Consider the following 20781-nt stretch of genomic DNA (forward strand, 5'->3'; position numbering starts at 1 on the left):
CTCCCAAACAATCCAATAAAAAAAAAATGGAAGACATATAGTGAATAACAAATACACAAAAAGGTGCTCAACACCTCTAATCATCAGGGAAATGCAAGTCAAAAGCGCCTGTTAGAATGACTATTATTATGAAGACAAATTTTTAAAAAGGCAGGCCAAGATATGAAGAAGAGGAACTCTTATGTACTGTTGGTAGCAATATAAATTGGTACAGCCACTATGGAAAATGGTATGGAGACGCCTCCAAAAAATTAAAAATAGAATTACCATTTAATCTATCAGTTGCACTTCTGGGTATATATCCAAAGGAAATGAAATCACCATCTTGAACAGGTATCTGTATCCTTAAATTCATTGCAGCATTATTGATAATAGCCAAGACATTGAAACAATCTGAGAATCCAGTTGATTATAAAAATACAGGGCAGCCCAGGTGGCTCAGTGGTTAAGCGCTGCCTGCCCTTAGCCCAGGGCGTGATCCTGGAGATCCAGGATCGGGTCCCACATCAGGCTCCCTGCATGCAGCCTGCTTCTCCCTCTGCCTGTGTCTCTGCCTCTCTCTGTCTCTGTCTCTCATGAATAAATGAATAAAATCTTAAAAAAAAATCTCTTATGTCCTGAAAGAAAAAAAATACGCTGTTAACTTAGAATTCTCTATCCAGTGAAAATATTCTTCAGAAATTAAGGCAACTTTGAAAAGGTGACTGCCAGGAGTTGGGAGGTCAGGAAGGAAGCTTTGGAAGCAGTCCAGATGAAGAATAATGAAGCAGGTACTATAATGAGAGGGCATAGTCTCAGGTAAGGTCTTTGGAGATCATCTGGCCACAGAGTTACTCCTAGAGTTAGTTTTCTAGAACAGAGATCTTACCACACTACTACCTCCAAAATCCTGTGTGGTGTCCCAGATCATCCAAACTTGGATCTGGACATGTCTATCTCTCCCCAGTCTTATCTCACTGTGTTTTAAAATTAGGTTTTTAAAAAGATTTTTATTTATTTATTTATTTATTTATTCATTTATTTATTTATTTATTTAAGAGAGAGAGCAAGCATGAGCAGGAGGGACAGAGGCAGAGAGAGAATCCCAAGTAGACTCTGCACTGAGCGGAGCCTGATGTGGGGCTCAATCCTATGGCCTTAAGGTCATGACCTGAGTAGAAACCAAAAGTCAGACACTTAACCGACTAAGCCACCCAGACACCCCTTAATGTTAGTTTTAATTAAATACACTGCTTTAAAAAGAAAAAGCAAAGGCACATGCATAAGTTTTCCCTTTAAGAAACTCAGGGGTGCCAGGGTGGCTGAGTTGGCAGAGCGACTGTCAATCTCAGGGTGGTGAGTTCAAGCCCCACGTTGAACATAGAGTTTGCTTAATCAGGAAAAATAGAAATGAATGCAAATTTTCCTTTTTTAAAAAAAAATTATTGACTGATTTGAAAGAAAGACCATGAGAGAGAGGGCACAAGCAGGGGGAGGGGCAGAGCAAGAGGGAGAAGCAAAGCAGATGTCTAACTGACTGAGCCACCCAAGCACCCTCTCCTTTTTCTAAGAAGAATATATTTTCCCCTTATTTTATAAAACATATTAAAATTTTTTATGCTTGAGATTTAAACAGTTTAAATAACTACCAAAGTAACAATATTGTGTCTGAAGCACACATTAATGATGCTTCCAAGTTGGGTCATTTGATGTATATAAGATAGAGCTCCAGCTTATCACTTCTTTTTCAGGGCATATTCTTTTCTGAAGCATTGAAAATACAGTTCAACTTCAGTTGGAGAAAACAAATTATTCCACTTTCTTTTTCTCTCATAGCGAGGATGTTCTACAAAGTGAATTCTGACAGTTTTTAAATCATAAGCTTTGATTGATTGATTTTTCTCTTCAAATCAGACTTTAATCCATCAATCCCGGTGCCTTTCTCTCCCCTAGCCCTTCCCTGAGTAAACACCTTGGATTTCTGTATTCACAACCCCACTGTGTCACACCCCCTTTAGTAGGGCTCCTCAAGGCGTGCGAGAATGAGGGGGAGTTATCAGGAATGACAAGAAATATCCCTGCCTCATTCCAAACTCTGTGACAGTCAACTCTATGTCATCTCCGAATACATATTGTTAAAAGTCTGTTTTTTATGTTGCTAAAGAAAGAATCCTGCCATTCTTTAAAAACTGTCAACTCTGTCAACAGAAAGAGAAAACGTTTTAATCATATAGCCATTCTGCATTGATATAAATCTCTCTCTGCCAACGACTGTGGAAAAGTGAGAATAACAGTTTTTCTGGATCTTCTCCAAGAGCAGAATGAAATCTGGGCTTTGGGGCCCCTAGGTGCCTCAGTAGTTGAGCATCTGCCCTTAGGGCATGATCCCGGGGTCCTGAGACGGAGTCCCACATCAGGCTCCCCACGAGGAGCCTGCTTCTCCCTCTGCCTCTCTGTCTCTGCCTCTCTCTGTGTTTCTCATCAAAAAATAAAATCTTAAAAAAGAAATCTGGGGTTTGCCCCATCATTTTTATCACTGTCATTTTGTACAGCACCCTACAGGGTATTAAAATGTTGGCTGTCGTTTCCTAACCTCATCTCAGCACAGTGCTGCCTTTCCTGCAGAAACATGGAGCGGCTCTGGCTCCTCTCCAGAGTCACACCAGGATTGCAATTTTCACTGCTCTGTGATTTTAGGGATGGCTTTGGACCTGTTCAAGCCTGTCTCCTTGTCCGTAAAATGGGAAGAGTAATACCCTCTCATAAAGTTACAAGAATTTAATGAGACCACGCATGGGGAAGACTGTCCTAATCAAGTGTCCTTGATTAAGAGATGGTTTACTGCCTTTAGAATGAATCATCAACAAAACAAAGAGACTTAGCAGCATTCATTTTAAAAAACGAAGGGACTGGATGTCACTGGGAGGACAGAGGGGTGACTGTGTCTTTAAGCCCAGGAAACATTGAACAACAAGGTCCAGAAAGGGCAGATACCAGTGCAGCTTCAGCGACCTCAACAGCTGTCCCCTTCATTCAAAAATGTCCTGCCATTAACATGACTCATCTTCAAACAACTCTTTGAGCCCGCAGGACTCTCAGCACAATTTTCAAGAAAAAGCATCTGATTGCTTCCTCCTGGCTAACAGATGGGCTTTTCTCACCCCATGTTCAATCCAGATCCAATTAGCTGGGACTGGGGAGGAGGCTTCCATGTCACAAATAGATTTTTTAGGGCCTATGAAAAGGGGAACAAGACTGACATGCACCCCAAGAAGGATGCGGTCCCAGTGCTTGGAAATGCCTGGTGCATAATGAATGCTTAATGAGTCTTAGCATTTGTTATCATTGACAGAGTACCCTGTAATTTTCAGCCTCCATCTGTTTGATTGTACCTTTTTTTTAATAACCACTAAAGTGTAATCCCCTCCTTTTTGAATGAAAAAGAAATCACTTATTCATTCATCCAAAAAAAATGCATCACACTTAATGATATTCTTAGCAATGGGGTTACAAAAGAGCACCAAGTCCCCACTTTCATGGAATTTATATTCTAGTGGAAGCTGAGGACTCTAGGAATAACTGTACCCATAAACGATTAATTAATATCATTTGATTAGTGAAAGGTTCCAAAAGAAAGGTAAAAGTTTGGGGGCACAAATAATGATAGTGGAAAAAGACTAAGAGCCAAGTGTTGGAGATAACACAAGGGCCTGTGGACTGTGGTAAGGAGTGTAATTTTTATTTTTAGAGTGCTGTAAACCCACTCAAAGGTTTTGCATCAGGGGACAGTGAACTCAGATTTATATCGATAAAATATCATGCTGGCTGTTGTGTGGCACATAATCATAGCAGGACAAGATAGAAAGCAACTAAACAAAACAGGAGGCTCCTACAGTCGCTCAGGCTGATGGTAGCAGGAGCAGGGAAGTTGTAAAGAAGTATCAGATCTAGGATGTATTTGGTATTTTATTATGAAATGTTTCAAGCACACAAATATAGAGGAAAGTATATTGATACATCCACTTTCCAAATCTGTCACATCTTTTTTTTTTTAAGATTTTATTTATTTATTCATGAGAGACACACACACACAGAGAGAGAGAGAGAGAGAGAGAGAGAGAGAGAGAGAGAGGCAGAGACACAGGTAGAGGGAGAAGCAGGCTCCCTGTGTGGAGCCCGATGTGGGAGTTGATCCCGGGATCCCAGGATCATGAGCTGAGCCAAAGGCAGATGCTCAACCGCTGAGCCACCCGGGTACCTCCAAATCTGTCATATATTAACACTGTGCCCTCTTTGCTTCAAGTGTTTTTGTTTTGTTTTGTTTTTGAGTTTTGTTTTGTTTTTTTTTTTAAGAAAAAAAAAACTATCATGGAATCTTGCAGAATACCCTACAATCCCATTCCCTTCTCAGAGGTACCCACTGTCCTGGTTTTGGTATTCATCATTCACATGCATGTTTTTGAAGTTCTATCACATATGTACACATCTGTAAATCTATACCATTGTTTCATATTTCAGAAAAATGTGTAGAAAGGTTATTTAACTTTTTTCCAACTTGATTTTTTCATTTCACATGGTTTTTGGAATTTGCCTATTTGTGTGTAACTCTAGCTTATTAATTTTTTTTCTTATTTTATACACATAGCATTCTTTTTTCAGGAACATAGCACACTCTCTTCTTGATGGACAAGGTAAGTTTTTTTTCAGTGCTTCACTATTACAAACAGTGATGTAATAAATACCCTTTTATATACCTCCTACTATGTATGTGCGGTGTAAGAGTTTCTCTAGGTGAGTGCTGCCTAGCCTTTTGTTCATTGGCTCATAGGTTATTTAGAAAGCTACTTCCTAATTTCCAAAAATATGGTGATTTTCTAGTTACCTCTTACTGATTTCTACCTTAATTGTGCACAGATCATAATCTGTATGATTTCAATCCTTTTAAATTTAGTGAAACTCAACAACAACAAGAAAACAATCTGATTTAAAAAATTGGTAAAGGATTTGAGTAGACATTTCTTCAAAGAAGATAGACATGTGGCCAATAAACATATGAAAAGATTTTCAACATTAATAATCATTAGGGAAATGCAAATCAAAATGATGAAACACCAGCTTTCTCCTATTAAGATGGCAACTTTTGAAAAACAGAAAATAACAAGTATTAATGTGAATGTGGAGAATTTGGAACCCTTGTGCATTGCTGGTAGGAATGTAAAATAGTGCAGCCACTTTTGAAAATGGTATGGCAGTTCCTTAAAACAAAAAAGCAGAATTATCATGTGCTCCAGCAATTCCACTTCTGAGTAGATACTTAAAAAAAAAAAAATGAAAGTAGGGTCTCAAAGAAGTATCTCTATACCCATGTTCATAGCAGCATTATTCACCATAGTCAAAAGGTAGAAGCAACCTGCTATGGACAGAATGTCTGTGCTCTCCTCAACTCCCCGATATCCACCTGCTAAAGGTCTAATTCCCAATGTAATGGTATTCGGGTTTAGATAAGGTTGGAGGGTGGAGGCCCTATGATGGGATTAATGTTCTTATAAGAAGATGACAACACCAGAGCTCTGTCTTTCCGCTATGTAAGAATACAGCAAGAAGGGAGCTATCTGCAAACCAGGAAGGGGGGCCCTTATCAGATACCAAATCTTTTGGCACCTTGATCTTGGACTTCCCAGCCTTCAGAACTGTGATTAAAAAAAAAAAAAAACGTTGTTCAAGCTACCCAGTGTGTGATATTTTGTTTCGGTAGCCCAAACTGACTGAGATAAACCTAAATGTTTATTGACAGATAAATAGATAAACAAAATATTGTATATACACACAGAGGAATATTATTCAGCCTTAAAAAGGAAGAAAATTCTGATGTATGCTATAACAGGGATATAACTCTGAAGACACTATTTTAAGGGAAATAAGCCAGTCACAAACAGAAATGCTGTATAATTCCACTTATGTAAGATACTGAGAGTAGTCATAGGAAAAGCGGGATGGTGGTTGCCAGGGGCTAGAGGCAGAGCAGAATAGGGAGTTATTTTTAAATGAGTACAGTTTCGGTTTGGGAAGATAAAAAGAGTTCTGGAGATGGATGGTGACATGGTTGTGCAACAGTGTGACTACTCTAACTTTTTTTTTGTTTGTTTTAAGTAGGCTCCACACCCACAGTGGAGGCCAATGTGGAGCTTGAACTCATGACCCTGGGGTCAAGACCTGAGCTGAGATCAAGAGTCAGCCACTTAACTGACTGAGCCACCCAGGTGCCCCCAATATGACTATGCTTTTTTTTTTTTTTAAGATTTCATTTATTTATTTGAGAGAGACAGGGAGACAGAGAGGGCATACACAAAGGGAGGGGTAGAGGGAGAGGGAAAGGGACAAAATGATTTCCCGTTCAGCCAGATCCCAAGACCCTGAGATCATGACCTGAGCCAGTTAGATGCTTGACTGACTGAGCCACCCAGACACCCCCAGTATGACTAATCTTTTTTTTTTTTAAAGATTTTATTTATTTATTAACGAGAGACGCAGAGAGAAAGGCAGAGACACAGGCAGAGGGAGAAACAGGCTCCTCAGGGGGAATAGTTCTGTGTGTGGCTGGAGGTAGTACTTTGGTATGTGGCCTAAATAGGCTCCTCGCAGGGACTCGATCCCCGGATCAGGATCACTCCCTCAACTAAAGGCAGACGCTCAACCACTGAACCACCCAGGTGCCCATAGTATCAGTATTCTTTTTTTTTTTTAATTTTATTTATTTATTCATAGAGACACAGAGAGAGAGAGAGAGAGAGGCAGAGACACAGGCAGAGGGAGAAGCAGGCTCCATACAGGAAGCCCGACGTGGGACCCCATCCTGGGTCTCCAGGATCACACCCCAGGCTGCAGGCGGTGCTAAACCGCTGCGCCATCAGGGCTACCCAGTATCAGTATTCTTAATGGCAGTGAGCTGTACACTTAAAAGGGCTAAGATGGAAAATTTTATGTGTATTTTACCACAATTTTAAAAATTGTTGAGACTTGCTCTATTGTCAGAATATGTTTAATTTTTGTAAATATTCCATATGTGCTTGAAATAATGCATTTTCTGCACATTATAATTTACTTGGTCAAGTTTGCTAATTATGTCATAACAAAAATCTATAACTTTAATGATTTTTTTGTCTTTTTTATCAATTATGAAGATAGGTATAGTAAAATGCTTCACTATACTTACAGATTAATTCTATTTTTCATTGTAGTTCTGTATAACACATGAAGGTCATGCCATCAGTTGCATACAAACTTAAAACTGCTATATTTTACTGGTGAATTGAACTCCCTCAGGAAAGACCCAAGTATGGCCTCCTCATCAAGTATTTATAGTTAGTTCATTTATAGTTCCTCCTGAATCAGAGGCAATTTACTAGTCAGAGGTCATTTTTTAAAAAATTGTAACCCTCTGTTACCCTCCCAGTGAACAAAGCTAGAAAATTACCTGAAGGTCAAGTTCTCAGGCAGGATGGCAAAGGGTTTTGTTACCCTTTCACTGAGTTTTTTTTTTCATCAGTTTAGAACATCTCAGATTTTTATCTCTTCACATAATTCTTCTATCTCATTCTGGCTTTCTTGTTCTTTGAGGACTCCAATTAAACATTTGTTAGACCTTTTCAACATCATCTTCTAGGCCTCCATTATTTTCTTATGCATTTTCCATTTTTTTGTTTTGTTTTCTCTGTGCTTCATTCTGAATAGCCTTCTAGGGTGCCTGTGTAGCTCAGTTGGTTGAGTGTCTGACTTTTGGTTTCAGCTCAGGTTGTGATTTCATGGGTCATGGGGATGCAGCCCCATGTCAGGCTCCATGCTTGGTGTATGTGTGTGGGGTCTGCTTGAGGACTGTCTCCCTCTGCTCCCCCCCCAACTCCCTCTCTCTTATAAAGAAATCTTTAAAAAAATAAATAGCCTTCTGATATACGTTCTGGTTATTTTCTCTTAAAGTGTGTATACTATTAAACTTATGCATTGAGTTCTTTCTTTACTTTAAAGATTTTATTTATTCATGAGAGACACAGAAAGGCAGAGATAGGAGAAACAGGCTTCATGCAAGGAGCCCAATGTGGGACTCGATCCTGGGACTCCAGGATCATGCCCTGAGCCAAAGGCAGGCACTCAACCACTGAGCCACCCAGACATCCCTGCATTGAGTTCTTAAACCTCTCAATTCTGGAATAGAGTTTCTGTTAGATTCTTCTTATAAAACTTTTTATTTTTTAGTGTAAGTGTGCTTTGATTTCAGTCTTATTCTGATTTTTTACTGTGTGCTGGTCCTTTTATTTGGAAAATTATCTGTGCAGGGTGATTTGAGGTTTGGGATCATGATATCATTTGGAGAGGACTTAATTGTTTCTGCCCAGTGTCTGCAGAGTGCCTCTACAGGACCTGTTTATTTAGTATACAAAGCTTGAGATTTTCTGATTACTGTTAAACCTAATTGCAACCTTTGGAAGTGCTGATTTACATCTTTACCCTCTGGAGTCTTTTATTAAAGATGAAGGGTATTTATTAGACTTTCCATCTTCTGTGGCACTAGATTTAGATTTATTTCTCTCTTGCTCAACAATCCTGCAAAAGTCAGAGCTCATATTATAGATTTTACTTTGGATTGTCAAATGCCTTCAGGACAAATGTTTGGTTTAACTGTCTGGATTACTTCTTTCTAAGATTTTAATTGGATAATTCCTTATATTAGGCATTTGGTTCTGTTTTTCTAAACCCAGATTTTTTAAAAAAGAATTTATTTATTCATGAGAGACACACAGAGAGAGCGAGAGGCAGAGACACAGGCAGAGGGAGAAGCAGGCTTCACTCAGGGAGCCCGACGCAGGACGTGATTCCAGGTCTTCAGGATTGGGCTCTGGGCTGAAGGTGGCACTAAACCACTGAGCCCCCAGGCTGCCCCTAAACCCAGATTTTTTTTTTAAAGATTTTATTTATTTATTCATGATAGTCACACAGAGAGAGACAGAGAGGCAGAGACACAGGCAGAGGGAGAAGCAGACTCCATGCACCGGGAGCCCGACATGGGATTCGATCCCGGGTCTCCAGGATCGCGCCCCGGGCCAAAGGCAGGTGCCAAACCGCTGCGCCACCCAGGGATCCCTAAACCCAGATTTTTAGGTTGTTTTCAGGTGGTGAGTTGGATCAAATTACCAAGTTGTTTAATATATATGCTGTGTGAAACCATCCTTGTATTACTAGAGTAAGATGTGTTTATGAGTTAGATGGGAAAACTATTTTTTTTTTTTTTTTAGTTTTGGCGTCAAAGATATTATAGCACTTAAAAATAAGTAGAGAATGTTCTCTCATTTTTTAGTTCTCTCTATATATAGTATTAGACATCAGATCATTGATTGCTTCTTTTGGGAACCTTGACTGGGATGGGGCAAGAAAGAACTTGGAACATTTTGGGGTAATGGTAGTGTTCTGTAACTTAATAAACATTTTTCAAAACTAACTGAAGAGCTTAAGACATGAGTTCATTGTATGTAAATTATACCTTAATAAAAATTATTGTTCAAATATCCATAATTGTTGAATCTCGTTGGAATATACAGGAGTTCATCATATTATGCTTTCAACTTTTCTTGGTGTTTAAAAATTTCAGAATAAAAAGTTGTCTATATAAAATTAAAAGATAAATTCATTGTTCGGTTTCCTTGATATTAGTTTCAGTAAAGATTAAGGTCAAACACTATCAGAAAACTGTAAAGGAGTGAAGAAATATGATTAAAATAGATGTATGCTTGGCAAAGGAAGAAATGTGACTTGGAATTATAGGAGGCTTGAAAATGGTTATATGGAGAGAAGAAATTAGTGGAAGAGAGATGTTGATATCAGGGAGGATTGACGGGTTCAGAGATGGGAATAAAAAGGATTAATAAGAGGTGCTTGGAACTGAATTCAAAATTTCATGCATGGTCTAACTACATTGAGTCTTTTCTAAAGATACTAGGATATAGCATATGGATATATGATTATCTCTTAATATTTTTTTGGATATGTTTATCAGCTCTTTAGATACAAAAAATTTATCATCTATCAATTTTTAAGTTCATGAAGTGAAGTTACATTATCTCATTTAATCCTTCAACATAATGAGTTCAGGAATAATTGTTCATTTTATAGATTAGAAAATGAGGTTGTGACTTTGCTAAAGTCACACAGCTAATAGGTAGAAAAACTACTCCTGAGACTTTTGACTTCATGTAGTATAATCTTAGGGCACTTTAATTACAATACTGATTTGTTTTTAAATATTCTATTTATTTATTCATGAGAGACAGAGAGAGAGGCAGAGACACAGGCAGAGGGAGAAGCAGGCTCTGTGCAAGTAGCCTGATGCGGAAGTCATCCTGGGACTCCAGGATCGTGCCCTGAGGTGAAGGCAGACAGACGCTCAACTGCTGAGCGACACAGGCGTCCCAATACTGATGTTTTTTAATTGGAGCTAGGTTAAGGGGGTGGACCAGGTGGGTAATTGTCTAGAACCTCAATCCATAAAAAGTGTTGACACATTTTATCACTGAAAATGTAATGAGGAGGGATGCCTGGCTGTCTGTCTGTGGAAGGTGTGACTCTTGATCTCGGCGTTGTAAATTCGAGCCCCATGTTGGTGCAGAGATTACTTAAAAATAAAATCTTTAAAAAAAAGGAAAATGTAATGAGGAGAAAGTTGTATTTAATGGAATTCCTCAAGGGGAATAGTTCTGTGTGTGGCTGGAAGTGGTACTTTGGTATGTGGCCTAACGTGGTGGTGAGATTTTCACACCTTCCTCCTCCCCAGTTCTGCTCCAGGAACATTGCATGTCACATTATAAGGAAGTTAGATTCAAGTAAGTACAGAGATATCTTTCTTGTGAGTAGGATATACAAATTTAGACCAGAGCTGAACTGTTTGTGACAGTAAAGAGACAGGCCACCCATCTAGTCTTTACCACTCAGGCTTTCCTTAAAACAAATACTGAATGAGTATTAGTATAGTTTAGAAAAGATGCCAAATTAGTAATCTGGTCTAGGGAGACAAGTAGCATTCTATTTCAGATGCTACTAACAGAAAACACTATCTAAAACTATCTGAAACACGGGGATCCCTGGGTGGCTCAGTGGTTTAGTGCCTGCCTTCGGTCCAGAGCGTGATCCTGGAGACCCAGGATCGAGTTCCACATCAGGCTCCCTGCATGGAGCCTGTTTCTCCCTCTGCCTGTGTCTCTCATGAATAAATAAATAAAATCTTAAAAATGAAATAAAGCAATCTGAAACAGTAACAGAAAGGCACTAGCTTAAGAAAACTAGTAAGAGGCAGGGGTGGGGGTGGGGTTGTCAAAGTTAATTCTGATTTTTTTGGGTGCTTCTTGCCCATGAGATGGATTGGTGCTCAGGCTGGCCCCTCATTGTAGCAAAATGGTTGTAGACCTCCACAAGCTAGAAAGTCTCCTCACCTCTAATCACTGAATAAATTGGCCCACACTTGATCTAATTGGCAAAGCCTGGAAATGCCCTGTGGTAGTTGGATTTACAGTTCAGCTCTGATGTAATCACTGTGGCAAGGAAGACGTTAGTTATTCTTGGGCTAGGCCTGTCTGGGACAGCGCTTAGAGCCGTGCAGTCAAACCTACCAACCCGACAGCGAATACTACGAACAACTCTCGGTGAGGCCATGCCTTCTCTTAATTTTGTGTTCATGTTGGTCCCTTGTATGCGTTGTAAACTTCTTGGCAGAAGGCTTGTATTCTATTCACCTTTCTCTTCCTTCAAAGCACCTAGTTCACGGTGACCTTCACTTAATGGCTGTTGAACAACGTTAAACTCCAGTGAGGTGTAAACCAAGGCCAGAGGAGGATAAGCTAAAATCAAGAAGCAGCCAGGCGAAGACCACAAAGTTAATGGTAGAGAGCCAGCTTTAGAAATCACTCTAGTTGCTGTTCATTCATTCTTTTATTCATTAAACAAACAGGGAATGGGAAGAGGCAGTAGGCAGGCACCAGAATACACAGGGCTCTGCAAATGGTCTCAAGGGTTTTAAAGTTCTCCCCGTGGGTGGGTTTCATCCACCTCTTCAAGGAAATCTGAACCCCGGGCTTGGTCCAGTGAATTTTCCGAGCAGCTTGACTCAGCATCTTCTCTCATCCTTTATCAGCACGTCACCGGTGCCACCGAGCTTCCCTTCCATCTATTTTGCCCTTGGCATTTCATCTTTCCCGGCTATCTGATTTCCCTGACCGCTCGACTTTTTAAAAAACCGGGGATCTTTGGGAGTACTCCTCTTCCGCTCTCTTCTTTCACCTTTCCCCAAGTCCCGCCGCTCCACCCTCTCGAGTCTGCAGTCCGTGACATTCAGGCGCCCTTCAAAGCCAAGGCATCAGCCAGGTTAGTACTCGGAGGGCAGAACCCACGCGGCGAGGTCTCGCCCGTCGTGCACCGTGAGATCGGAACGGCGGCTTGGGCAGCACCCATGCTGGGGCTGTTCCGCCGCTACTCTGGGGGGCGGTTTTCCTGGCGGCTGCTTCCCTTCAGCTACAAGGGCACCGTTAGGATTTTCCCGAAACGTCGCTGCCGGGAGCCCCGGCCACGTCTCCCTCGCCTCCGCCGCTCCCCCGGCCGGGGTCCCCGTCCCAGGGGCGGAGCGGAGGAGGGCACGGCCGCGGGCGCGGCGCCGGAAGGCGTGCGGGGGGCCGGCGGGCGGCGGGAGCGGGCCGCGGGCCCGGGCGGAAGACGTGGGCGGAAGGCGGTGGGCCGGGTGGGCGCGGGGGGCGGGGCCGCGCGCGCCGGGGGCGGAGCTCCCGCGCCGGTCACGTGACAGGCCCGGCGGCGGCGGCGGCGGCGGCGGCGGCGGCGGCGGCCGCGGCGTCTTTAGCGGCGCCCAGTGCAGGATGGTGCTGGAGGCGGCGGCGGCGGCCGTGGTGGCGGCGGCGTCGTTGGCGGCAGCGGGAGGGGGTGCTGTGGCGGCAGCGGCGGCGGCGCCCGCGGGTGGTGTAAAATGGCGGATTTCGAGGAGTTGAGGGTAAGCGGGGGCGCGGGAGTGGAGAGTGGAGGCCGCGGGGGAGGGGAGGGGGGGAGGCGAGGCGAGGCGAGGCGAGGCGAGGCGGGGAAGCCGCAGCGTCGCTCGGCCGCCAGCTTCTTGTTTCGCGGGGACCGGTTGGCGGAGCCGCCAGCCCCGGCCCGAGTGCGAGCGGGGCGCCCGGCGGGCGGGGGAGGGGAGCCGGGCGGCGGCGGGCGGCTGGGCCGCGCGGGGGCGGCGGCGGGCCGGGCCCGGAGCGGCCGGTGGGTCGGGCCCGGGGTGGGGGGCACACCTGGCGCGGGGCGCGCGGGGCGGGCGGGGCGGGCGGGGGCGCCGCCGCCGCCGCCGCCGCCGCCGCCGCCGCCGCCGCCGCCGCCGCCGTGGCCGGGAGGGTCTCGCGGGCGCCCGACGGCCTGGTGTCCGGGCTGCGGCGGGGCGCGGGGTCCGCCCGTCCGCCTTGGGGGGCCGCTCAGAAGTCCGCGCGGTACTCACTTGCCGGGAGACTGTTTTCGGCGACGCCGAGGGGCGTTCAGGAGTCCTCCGCCTCTGCTCCGGTGGCTGGTGCTGCCGCTCCGGGAGCTCGCTGTTCGGCTCGACCTCGCACCTTGGTGTTTTCTTACTGCCCTGGTAAGCCGCTCGCAGAGGCCGAGGGGCCGTGAGCTTGGCTTGTGAACTCGGCTCGCGCGGGGGGGCGGGGGGGTGCTGGGGGGAGCCTTTTGCTTCCTGGCCTTAGAACAAGGTCACAACTTTATTGTTGGTATCTTTGTAGTCGGGGTTTGAAAACGGGTGTGCTGGGAGGTACAATGGAAAAGATATCCCGCCCCCCCTCCCCGGGGCTGGTAACCTTCAGAGTCCTCAGCTGAAACTGAACTGTGATAAACGGACGGGATTGATTCATTATTATTATTATTATTATTTATGGATCGCTGAATTACTGGCGACAGAAATGAAATACTTCAGGACGGAAACCGTGATTTAAAAAAAAAAAAAAACCGAAGTAGAGCTGAATGCGAACTTGAAATTAACTGCAGTCCTTTTGCATAATAGACTACGATGTAAGGATTACTTTTTGGGAATAAGAAGGAAGAGGAATCCGGTCAAAGATTCAGTTTTGTATGTTTGTGGTCCCCCCCCCGCGAGGGATGGAGTCAGAAGGATGTTGTCTGCTTACCTGGCTGGTACGATGGACATCAGCAAAAGAACCTATTGGTGTAACGATCTAAAGGGAGGGTGTGTTATAGTTTGCATAATACCTGGCATTTTCCCTTCTGTCGTTTCAAAACGAATTACTTAATTCCTAGTAAAAAGTACATGAATGCATTTTCTTTATATTAGTTTATAGTGTCCCTATATTAGTTTATACGGAGAACCTTGCTAGCGGGCAAAGGGTATTCATGTTGGTAAGTGCAGGAGTTTTAACACCTGTGGAGCTTTTGAAACAACCAGGTCTGAGCCTCAGCTGTGTAAATGAATGCATTAGGTTGAGGATTGGTTAAGGAGACAAGTTGGAAGGTCAAAAAAATTTTTTTACGTGCAGTGTCCTCTTAATTTTTGCGCAGTAACGTATATATACAAGTGATCGTCTTCTAGGATTTTTTTTGTTGATAAAAGTTTTTCCAAGACTTGCATTAGACTTTTATAAATGTTGTTTGTCAAAGCTTAATAAAAAGGGGAGGATTTATTTACAAGTATAGGGCAGAAAGAGCAGTCAGTGCTGAAGTTTGAGTGGAGCCAGGATGGAAGCCAAAGATGCTGTTTTTCTCTTTGGGTTTACCTGTCCTTTCCCCCTTCTTGCTCCCCACTTTTATCCCCCCCCCACCTCCTTTCCTCCCTCTCCATTTTCTTCCCTCTCCCCTACCTTGCCATCTACAATTTGTTTTGTAGATCAGCTTCATCATCTTTTTCAGCTGTCTTTGCTTCTTCCCACACTTGATGGAAGATGGCACCTCACGTAAGGTGCCCGGCAGAGTCTGGGGAGAATTTTCAGAGGACAAGAAGGGTGTGCAGATAGATGGTGGAAGAGTTATCCACACCAGTCTTTGCTTTAGTTGCTCAGCAGCATCTTCTACATTTAAAGATGAACTGTCTCCATGTCCTGCACCCATTTCAGTGGTGGTGGTGATGACGATGATGATAATAAATATCCATTATAATATCTCTGGTTATTACCTGTCTGGCTCTGGTCTAAGCACTTTACATACCTGTTTAATTCTTGCAATTGTAATAGAATTATTAGAAGAAATTGTCAGAAGAAACTGAGACAGGTAGACAGGTTGAGTAGCCCAACATAGCTTGAGCTGGAAGACCTGGGATTTTTAACCTCAGATGTCAAGCTTTAGAGTCCATGCTCTTCAGAATCTGGGCTCTCCTGCTCTGTGCAATTTCCTTCAGGTCCACGTGGTGTTGCTAGCCATCAGCCTGCAATCTATGAACTAAATAGAATGACAGCCAGTGTCCTTCTTATGTGACATATAATACTGGAGGGGAAACAGGACAGCTGACTGAAAATCTAATTAGAAAAGAGGAAGAAACATGTAGGGCATTCTAAATGGTCTCTGCTTCAGAATATATTCTGTGGGGGTCAGAGAGATAGTCCCGTAAATTAAAGGACCAGGGAAAACTGGCCAGCATTAGTTTGTTGGCTAACTTGGCAGTAGAGGAAATAGCTGACTTGGAAGTCATATATTTGGCTGCCCATACTGTTGCTGCTGAGAGGATTTCCATTATCTTTATCCATTATCGTTTAGTGCTACTTACTAGGGGCATGTATAACCAGAGCAGGTCCTTTCTGGGGCTGGTGATGCCATCTCCTGTCCTCACTGTGTTTTGGTGATTCTTGTGCCTTTGCTTTGTAAGCTTAGGGTGGAGGTGGAGGTTATTTGATGAGGCAACTACTGTGGAACCTTAAGAGGCTGCCAGATGATTTTAGTTTTTGAGACTGCTGTGTAAGCCAGTGCTAGAGGTCTTGTCCAGTCATAGCAGAATGTGGCAGCCTTACACTCTGCTGCTTTCTTTTTAATAGAATACCAGCACACATTTCTTTTAGCTCTTCCAAGAGAGAGGATCTGACTTGCTGAGCTTAGATGAGGGTCCACTTCTGTTCTAATCAACTATGGCCAGAAGGTTAGTGTCCTGTCACATAAATCTAATTCACGAGACGATTTTGATGGATTGGAGGAACAGAAGGAGCAAGTTTTCTGTAAATAGAAACTGTGGGCTGAGTAGTCAAGGATGATTATAAGTACACTTCAAGTATTCGAAGCTTTCAAGGTGCTAGAGAAGAAATTATTCAATTCACTGGTTGCTTGTTTATAGCATTTATGTTGGTAGAAGTTTCAGAGCTAACTAGTTTGCAAATTAGCTAGTTGTGAATTAACCTGGGATAAGCTCATAAGATCTGGTGGTCTGGACTTCTGTCACTGCTACCCCCCTTTCTCTCTACAAAATAGTCTCTAGCAGAGCTAAGCACAGGGATAGAGCAGAAGCAGAATAGTCGGGGTTCTGAAGTCCCTCATCTCTTCTTTTTTTTTTTTTTTCCCTCATCTCTTCTTCAACCAGAATGGTTTTTGAAAAAAAAAAATTCTTTTTTATTTTTTTTATTTTAGAGAGAGAGATGAGGGAGGGGGGCAGGAGGGCCAGTGGAGGCTAAGAGGCTAAGAGGGAGAGAGAATCTCAAGCTGACTTCCCTGAGCTGAAATAAAAAATGAGATGCTTCTTTGATTGTATACTGTGGGTTGCTCGTGCAGTCTTTTGGTAGTCCTTACAAAGGTTCCTGCTACTATTTATTCTGTTCTTTTTATTTTTTACTTTTTATTTATTTATTCTGGTTAATCCACCCTCCTTATTTCACATCACTCAAGTGTGGAGATGGAGGGGGGGAATCTCTTGCAGTAACTTTCTTTTTTCCTTCTTTCCTTGGCTTTCTGCCCGTATTTCTCATCCTTCCTTTTGTGCATTGAGTTTATTATCTCCGTGGCTGTCAGAAAAACGAGTAAATGTGTGCAGTCTTGGTGTGTATTTGGGCTAGTGAAAGAGTGAGTAATCATAACTTTCCTAATAGATACTGGTAAACAAGATGCAGAAGATCTTTGAGGCTAAGAGTCTTGAGTAACACAGAAGATTTTTCTGTCTAGAGGGCTTGAGTGTTGGGTTCTTTACACCTAGCAGGACTTGCCATTGTGGTGGCTTCAGGTGCTGTGAGGATATAGAGGGAGAATAGAAAGTTAATGGGGGATTTGAGGTTAGAATCCCTCATCCCTCATCCCTCTCAACTATTGGGCAAGAAAATAGATTAATAGATATGATAGATGCAACTGAATCTACCATGTGATTCAAAGCCATGAGTGGTATACAACTAAAATTTCCAAGGTGGCTTCACTTGAGTTCATGCCTACGAAAGCACATTCAAACTTTTCTGTGAGTGTTGGGGATCCCTGGGTGGCTCAGCGGTTTAGCTCCTGCCTTTGGTCCAGGACGTCCTTCTGGAGTCCCTGGATCGAGTCCCACATCAGGCTCCCTGCATGGAGCCTGCTTCTCTCTCTGCCTGTGTCTCTGCCTCTCGCTCTCTCTGTGTCTCTCATGAATAAATAAATAAAATCTTAAAAAAAAAAACAAAACAAAACTCAGTGTTTAATTTAAATAGATAATTTTTTTAAAATTTTTTCTTTTTTTAATTTTTATTTATTTATGATAGTCACACAGAATGAGAGAGAGAGAGGCAGAGACATAGGCAGAGGGAGAAGCAGGCTCCATGCACCGGGAGCCCGACATGGGATTCGATCCCGGGTCTCCAGGATCGCGCCCTGGGCCAAAGGCAGGCGCTAAACCGCTGCGCCACCCAGGGATCCCTAAATAGATAATTTTTTAAAAAATATTTATTAGAGAGAGTGCGCACTGGTGCGTGTGCACAAGAGGAGAGGGGAGAGGGAGAAGCAGGTTACCTGCTGAGCCAGGAGCTTGATGTGGAGAGATCCCAGGACACTGGGATCATGATTTGAGTGGAAGGCAGATGCTTAACTGCCTAAGCCACCCAGGTGCCCCTAAGTAGATTATTTTATTTTTTTAAATAGATCATTTTAAATTGTAAACCAAGATATCCTTGGCTATAGTAGATACTTTTGCATTTGTTTGGTCCTTAGGTCTGTGCCCTCCCTCCATGAATATCTTCTCTGATAAAGCTGACACTTTTCTAAATATAACATTCTTCAGATGTTTCTTTTCTCAGCATTTTGCCTTTGTTTTTCTGGATTGGATCTTAGCTAGTTTATTTTTAAATTTTTAAATTGAGATATAATTCACATACCATAAACTTCAGCCCTTTAAAGTGGTTTTGGTCTATTCACAAAGTTGTGCAAGCATCACCACTATCTAATTCCAGAACATTTTATCACCTCCAAAAGAAACTCCATGCCCATTAAGCAGTCACTCCCTGTCTTCCTTTTCATCTAGCCCTCAACTTCCAGTAATCTACCTTCTGTCTCTATGGATTTGTCTGTTTTAGGTGTTCTGTGGAAATAGAATCATACACGTGTCCTTTTGTGTCTGTCTGCTTTCGTTTAACATAACCCTTTCAAGGCTCAAGTTCTGGCGTGTGTCAGTGCTTCATTCCTTTTAATGGTTGAATAATAATCTGTTGTATGGAGTATACCACATTTTGTTTATTCATTCATGAGTTTATGTATATTTGGGTGGTTTCCACTTTTTGACAAGTATGAACATTCATCTGTATATAAGTTTTGTGTGGACACGTTTTCATTTATTTTTGGTAGTTACCTAGGAGTAGCATTGCTGGGTACCTGTGGTAAGTAAGTGTTTGAGGAACTGCCAAACTTTCCCCAAACTGCTACATCATTTTACATTCCTTTTTTTTTTTTTTAAAGATTTATTTATTTATTCATGATAGACAGAGAGAGAGAGAGGCAGAGACACAGGAGGAGAAAGAAGCAGGCTCCATGCTGGGAGCCTGATGCGGGACTCCATCCCGGGACTCCAGGATTGTGCCCTGGGCCAAAGGCAGGCGCTAAACCACTGAGCCACCCAGGGATCCCCTCATTTTACATTCCTACCAGCAGTTATAAGAGTTCTAATTTCTCCACATCCTTACCTGCTTGGATGTGAAGTGGTATCTTATTGTGGTTTGATTTGCATTGCCCTAGTGACCAATGGTACTGAGCATCTTTGCGTGTGTTTATTAGTCTTCTTTCTTTCTTTCTTTCTTTCTTTCTTTCTTTCTTTCTTTCTTTCTTTCTTTTCTTTTTCTTTTCTTTCTTTTTCTTTCTTTCTTTCTTTCTTTCTTTCTTTCTTTCTTTCTTTCTTTCTTTCTTTCTTTCTTTCTTTCTTTCTTTCTTTCTTTCTTTCTTTTCTGTGAGAGAGAGGGCATGGAGGGGACAGGCATATGGGGAGGGAGAGTCTCAAGCTGACTCTGCTGATTGTGGAGCTAGATGCGGGTCTTATGACCCACGAGATCATAATCTGAGCTGAAATTAAGACTCAAACGCTTAGGGATGCCTGAGTGGCTCAGTGGTTGAGCGTCTGTCTGCCTTTGTTTCAGGGTATGATCCTGGGGTCCTGGGATTGAGTTCCACATTGGGCTCCATGCAGGTAGCTTGCTTCTCCCTCTGGCTACATTTCTGCCTTTGTCTTTGTGTCTCTCGTGAATAAATAAATAAATAAATAAATATATATTTTTTAAAGAGTCAAACGCTTAACCAGCTGTGTCACCCAGGTGCCCCCATTTGTATATTTTCTTTAGAAAAATGTCTATTCAAACCTTTAGCCCATTTTTAAATTTTTTTTTTGTTGTAAGTTCAAGTTCTTTATAAGATACATGGTTTGCAAATATTTTACTCCTTTTTATGGACTGTCTTTTTACTTTCTTCATAATGTACTTAGAAGCACAAAGGTTTTTAAATTTTGACAAAGTTTAATTTATCATCTTTTCTTTTCTTGCTTTTGGTTTTGATAAGAAATCATTGCCTAATCCAGTGTCATAAAGATTTATGCCTGTTTTCTTTCTTTTTTTAAAAAAAGACTTTATTCATGAAAGACAGGCAGAGACATAGGCAGAGGGAGAAGCAGGCTCCATGCAGGGAGCTTAATGTGGGACTCGATCCCAGGACTCCAGGATCACGTCTTGGGCTGAAGGCAGGTGCTAAACTGCTGAGCCACCCAGGGATCCCCTTATGCCTGTTTTCATATAAGGATTTATATGTATAGTTTTAGTTTTTACATTCAGGTTGATCCATTTTGGGTTAATTTTTGTTTATGGCATGAGGTGTAGGGATCAGACTTCTTTTGCATGTGGATATCTACTTTCCCACATTATTTGTTGAAGAATGATTTTTTTTCTCCCTTGAGTTATCTTGACAGTCTATTTTTATTCAGATATCTGAATTTAAGAAATTGCACAGTTGAAATAAAAGTCATATGTTGATATCATAGTCCAGACTATTCTGTGAATGTTTACTTTGAACCCCCGGTAATGTGGCTTTTCTTTCTAGACTTTTTTGGAAGAGTAGTTTGAAACAAATAAAAATTTTTGTGATTTTGCAGAGCAATATGAACCTAACAGACATTCAGAGTTCTCCATTTGATTATTCATATAGGTCAGGAAAAGCTTTTTTTTTAATATTTTATTTATTTATTCATTAGAGACAACAGAGAGAGAGAGAGAGGCCAGAGACACAGGCAGAGGGGGAAAGAAGCAGGCTCCTTCCTTGCAGGGAGCCAGATGTGGGACTCAATCCCCAGACCTGGGATCACGCCCTGAA

General features: G+C 42.6%; 1 protein-coding gene across 4 annotated transcripts in view; it reads left to right on the top strand.

The window, feature by feature from the left end:
• The first annotated feature begins 12844 nt into the window (after positions 1 to 12844).
• PIAS2 (protein inhibitor of activated STAT 2) overlaps positions 12845 to 20781 on the top strand; it is a 130482-nt gene continuing 122545 nt past the window's right edge. For all 4 annotated transcript variants that reach the window (XM_055324436.1, XM_055324431.1, XM_055324434.1 and 1 more), the window contains exon 1: positions 12845 to 13015. In XM_055324436.1, the coding sequence (XP_055180411.1) occupies positions 12992 to 13015 (24 nt within the window). In that variant the 5' untranslated portion in view covers positions 12845 to 12991. The remainder of the gene's footprint in view (positions 13016 to 20781) is intronic.

This window comes from Nyctereutes procyonoides, unplaced genomic scaffold, assembly GCF_905146905.1.
Source record: "Nyctereutes procyonoides isolate TBG_1078 unplaced genomic scaffold, NYPRO_anot_genome, whole genome shotgun sequence".
NCBI lineage: Eukaryota > Metazoa > Chordata > Mammalia > Carnivora > Canidae > Nyctereutes > Nyctereutes procyonoides.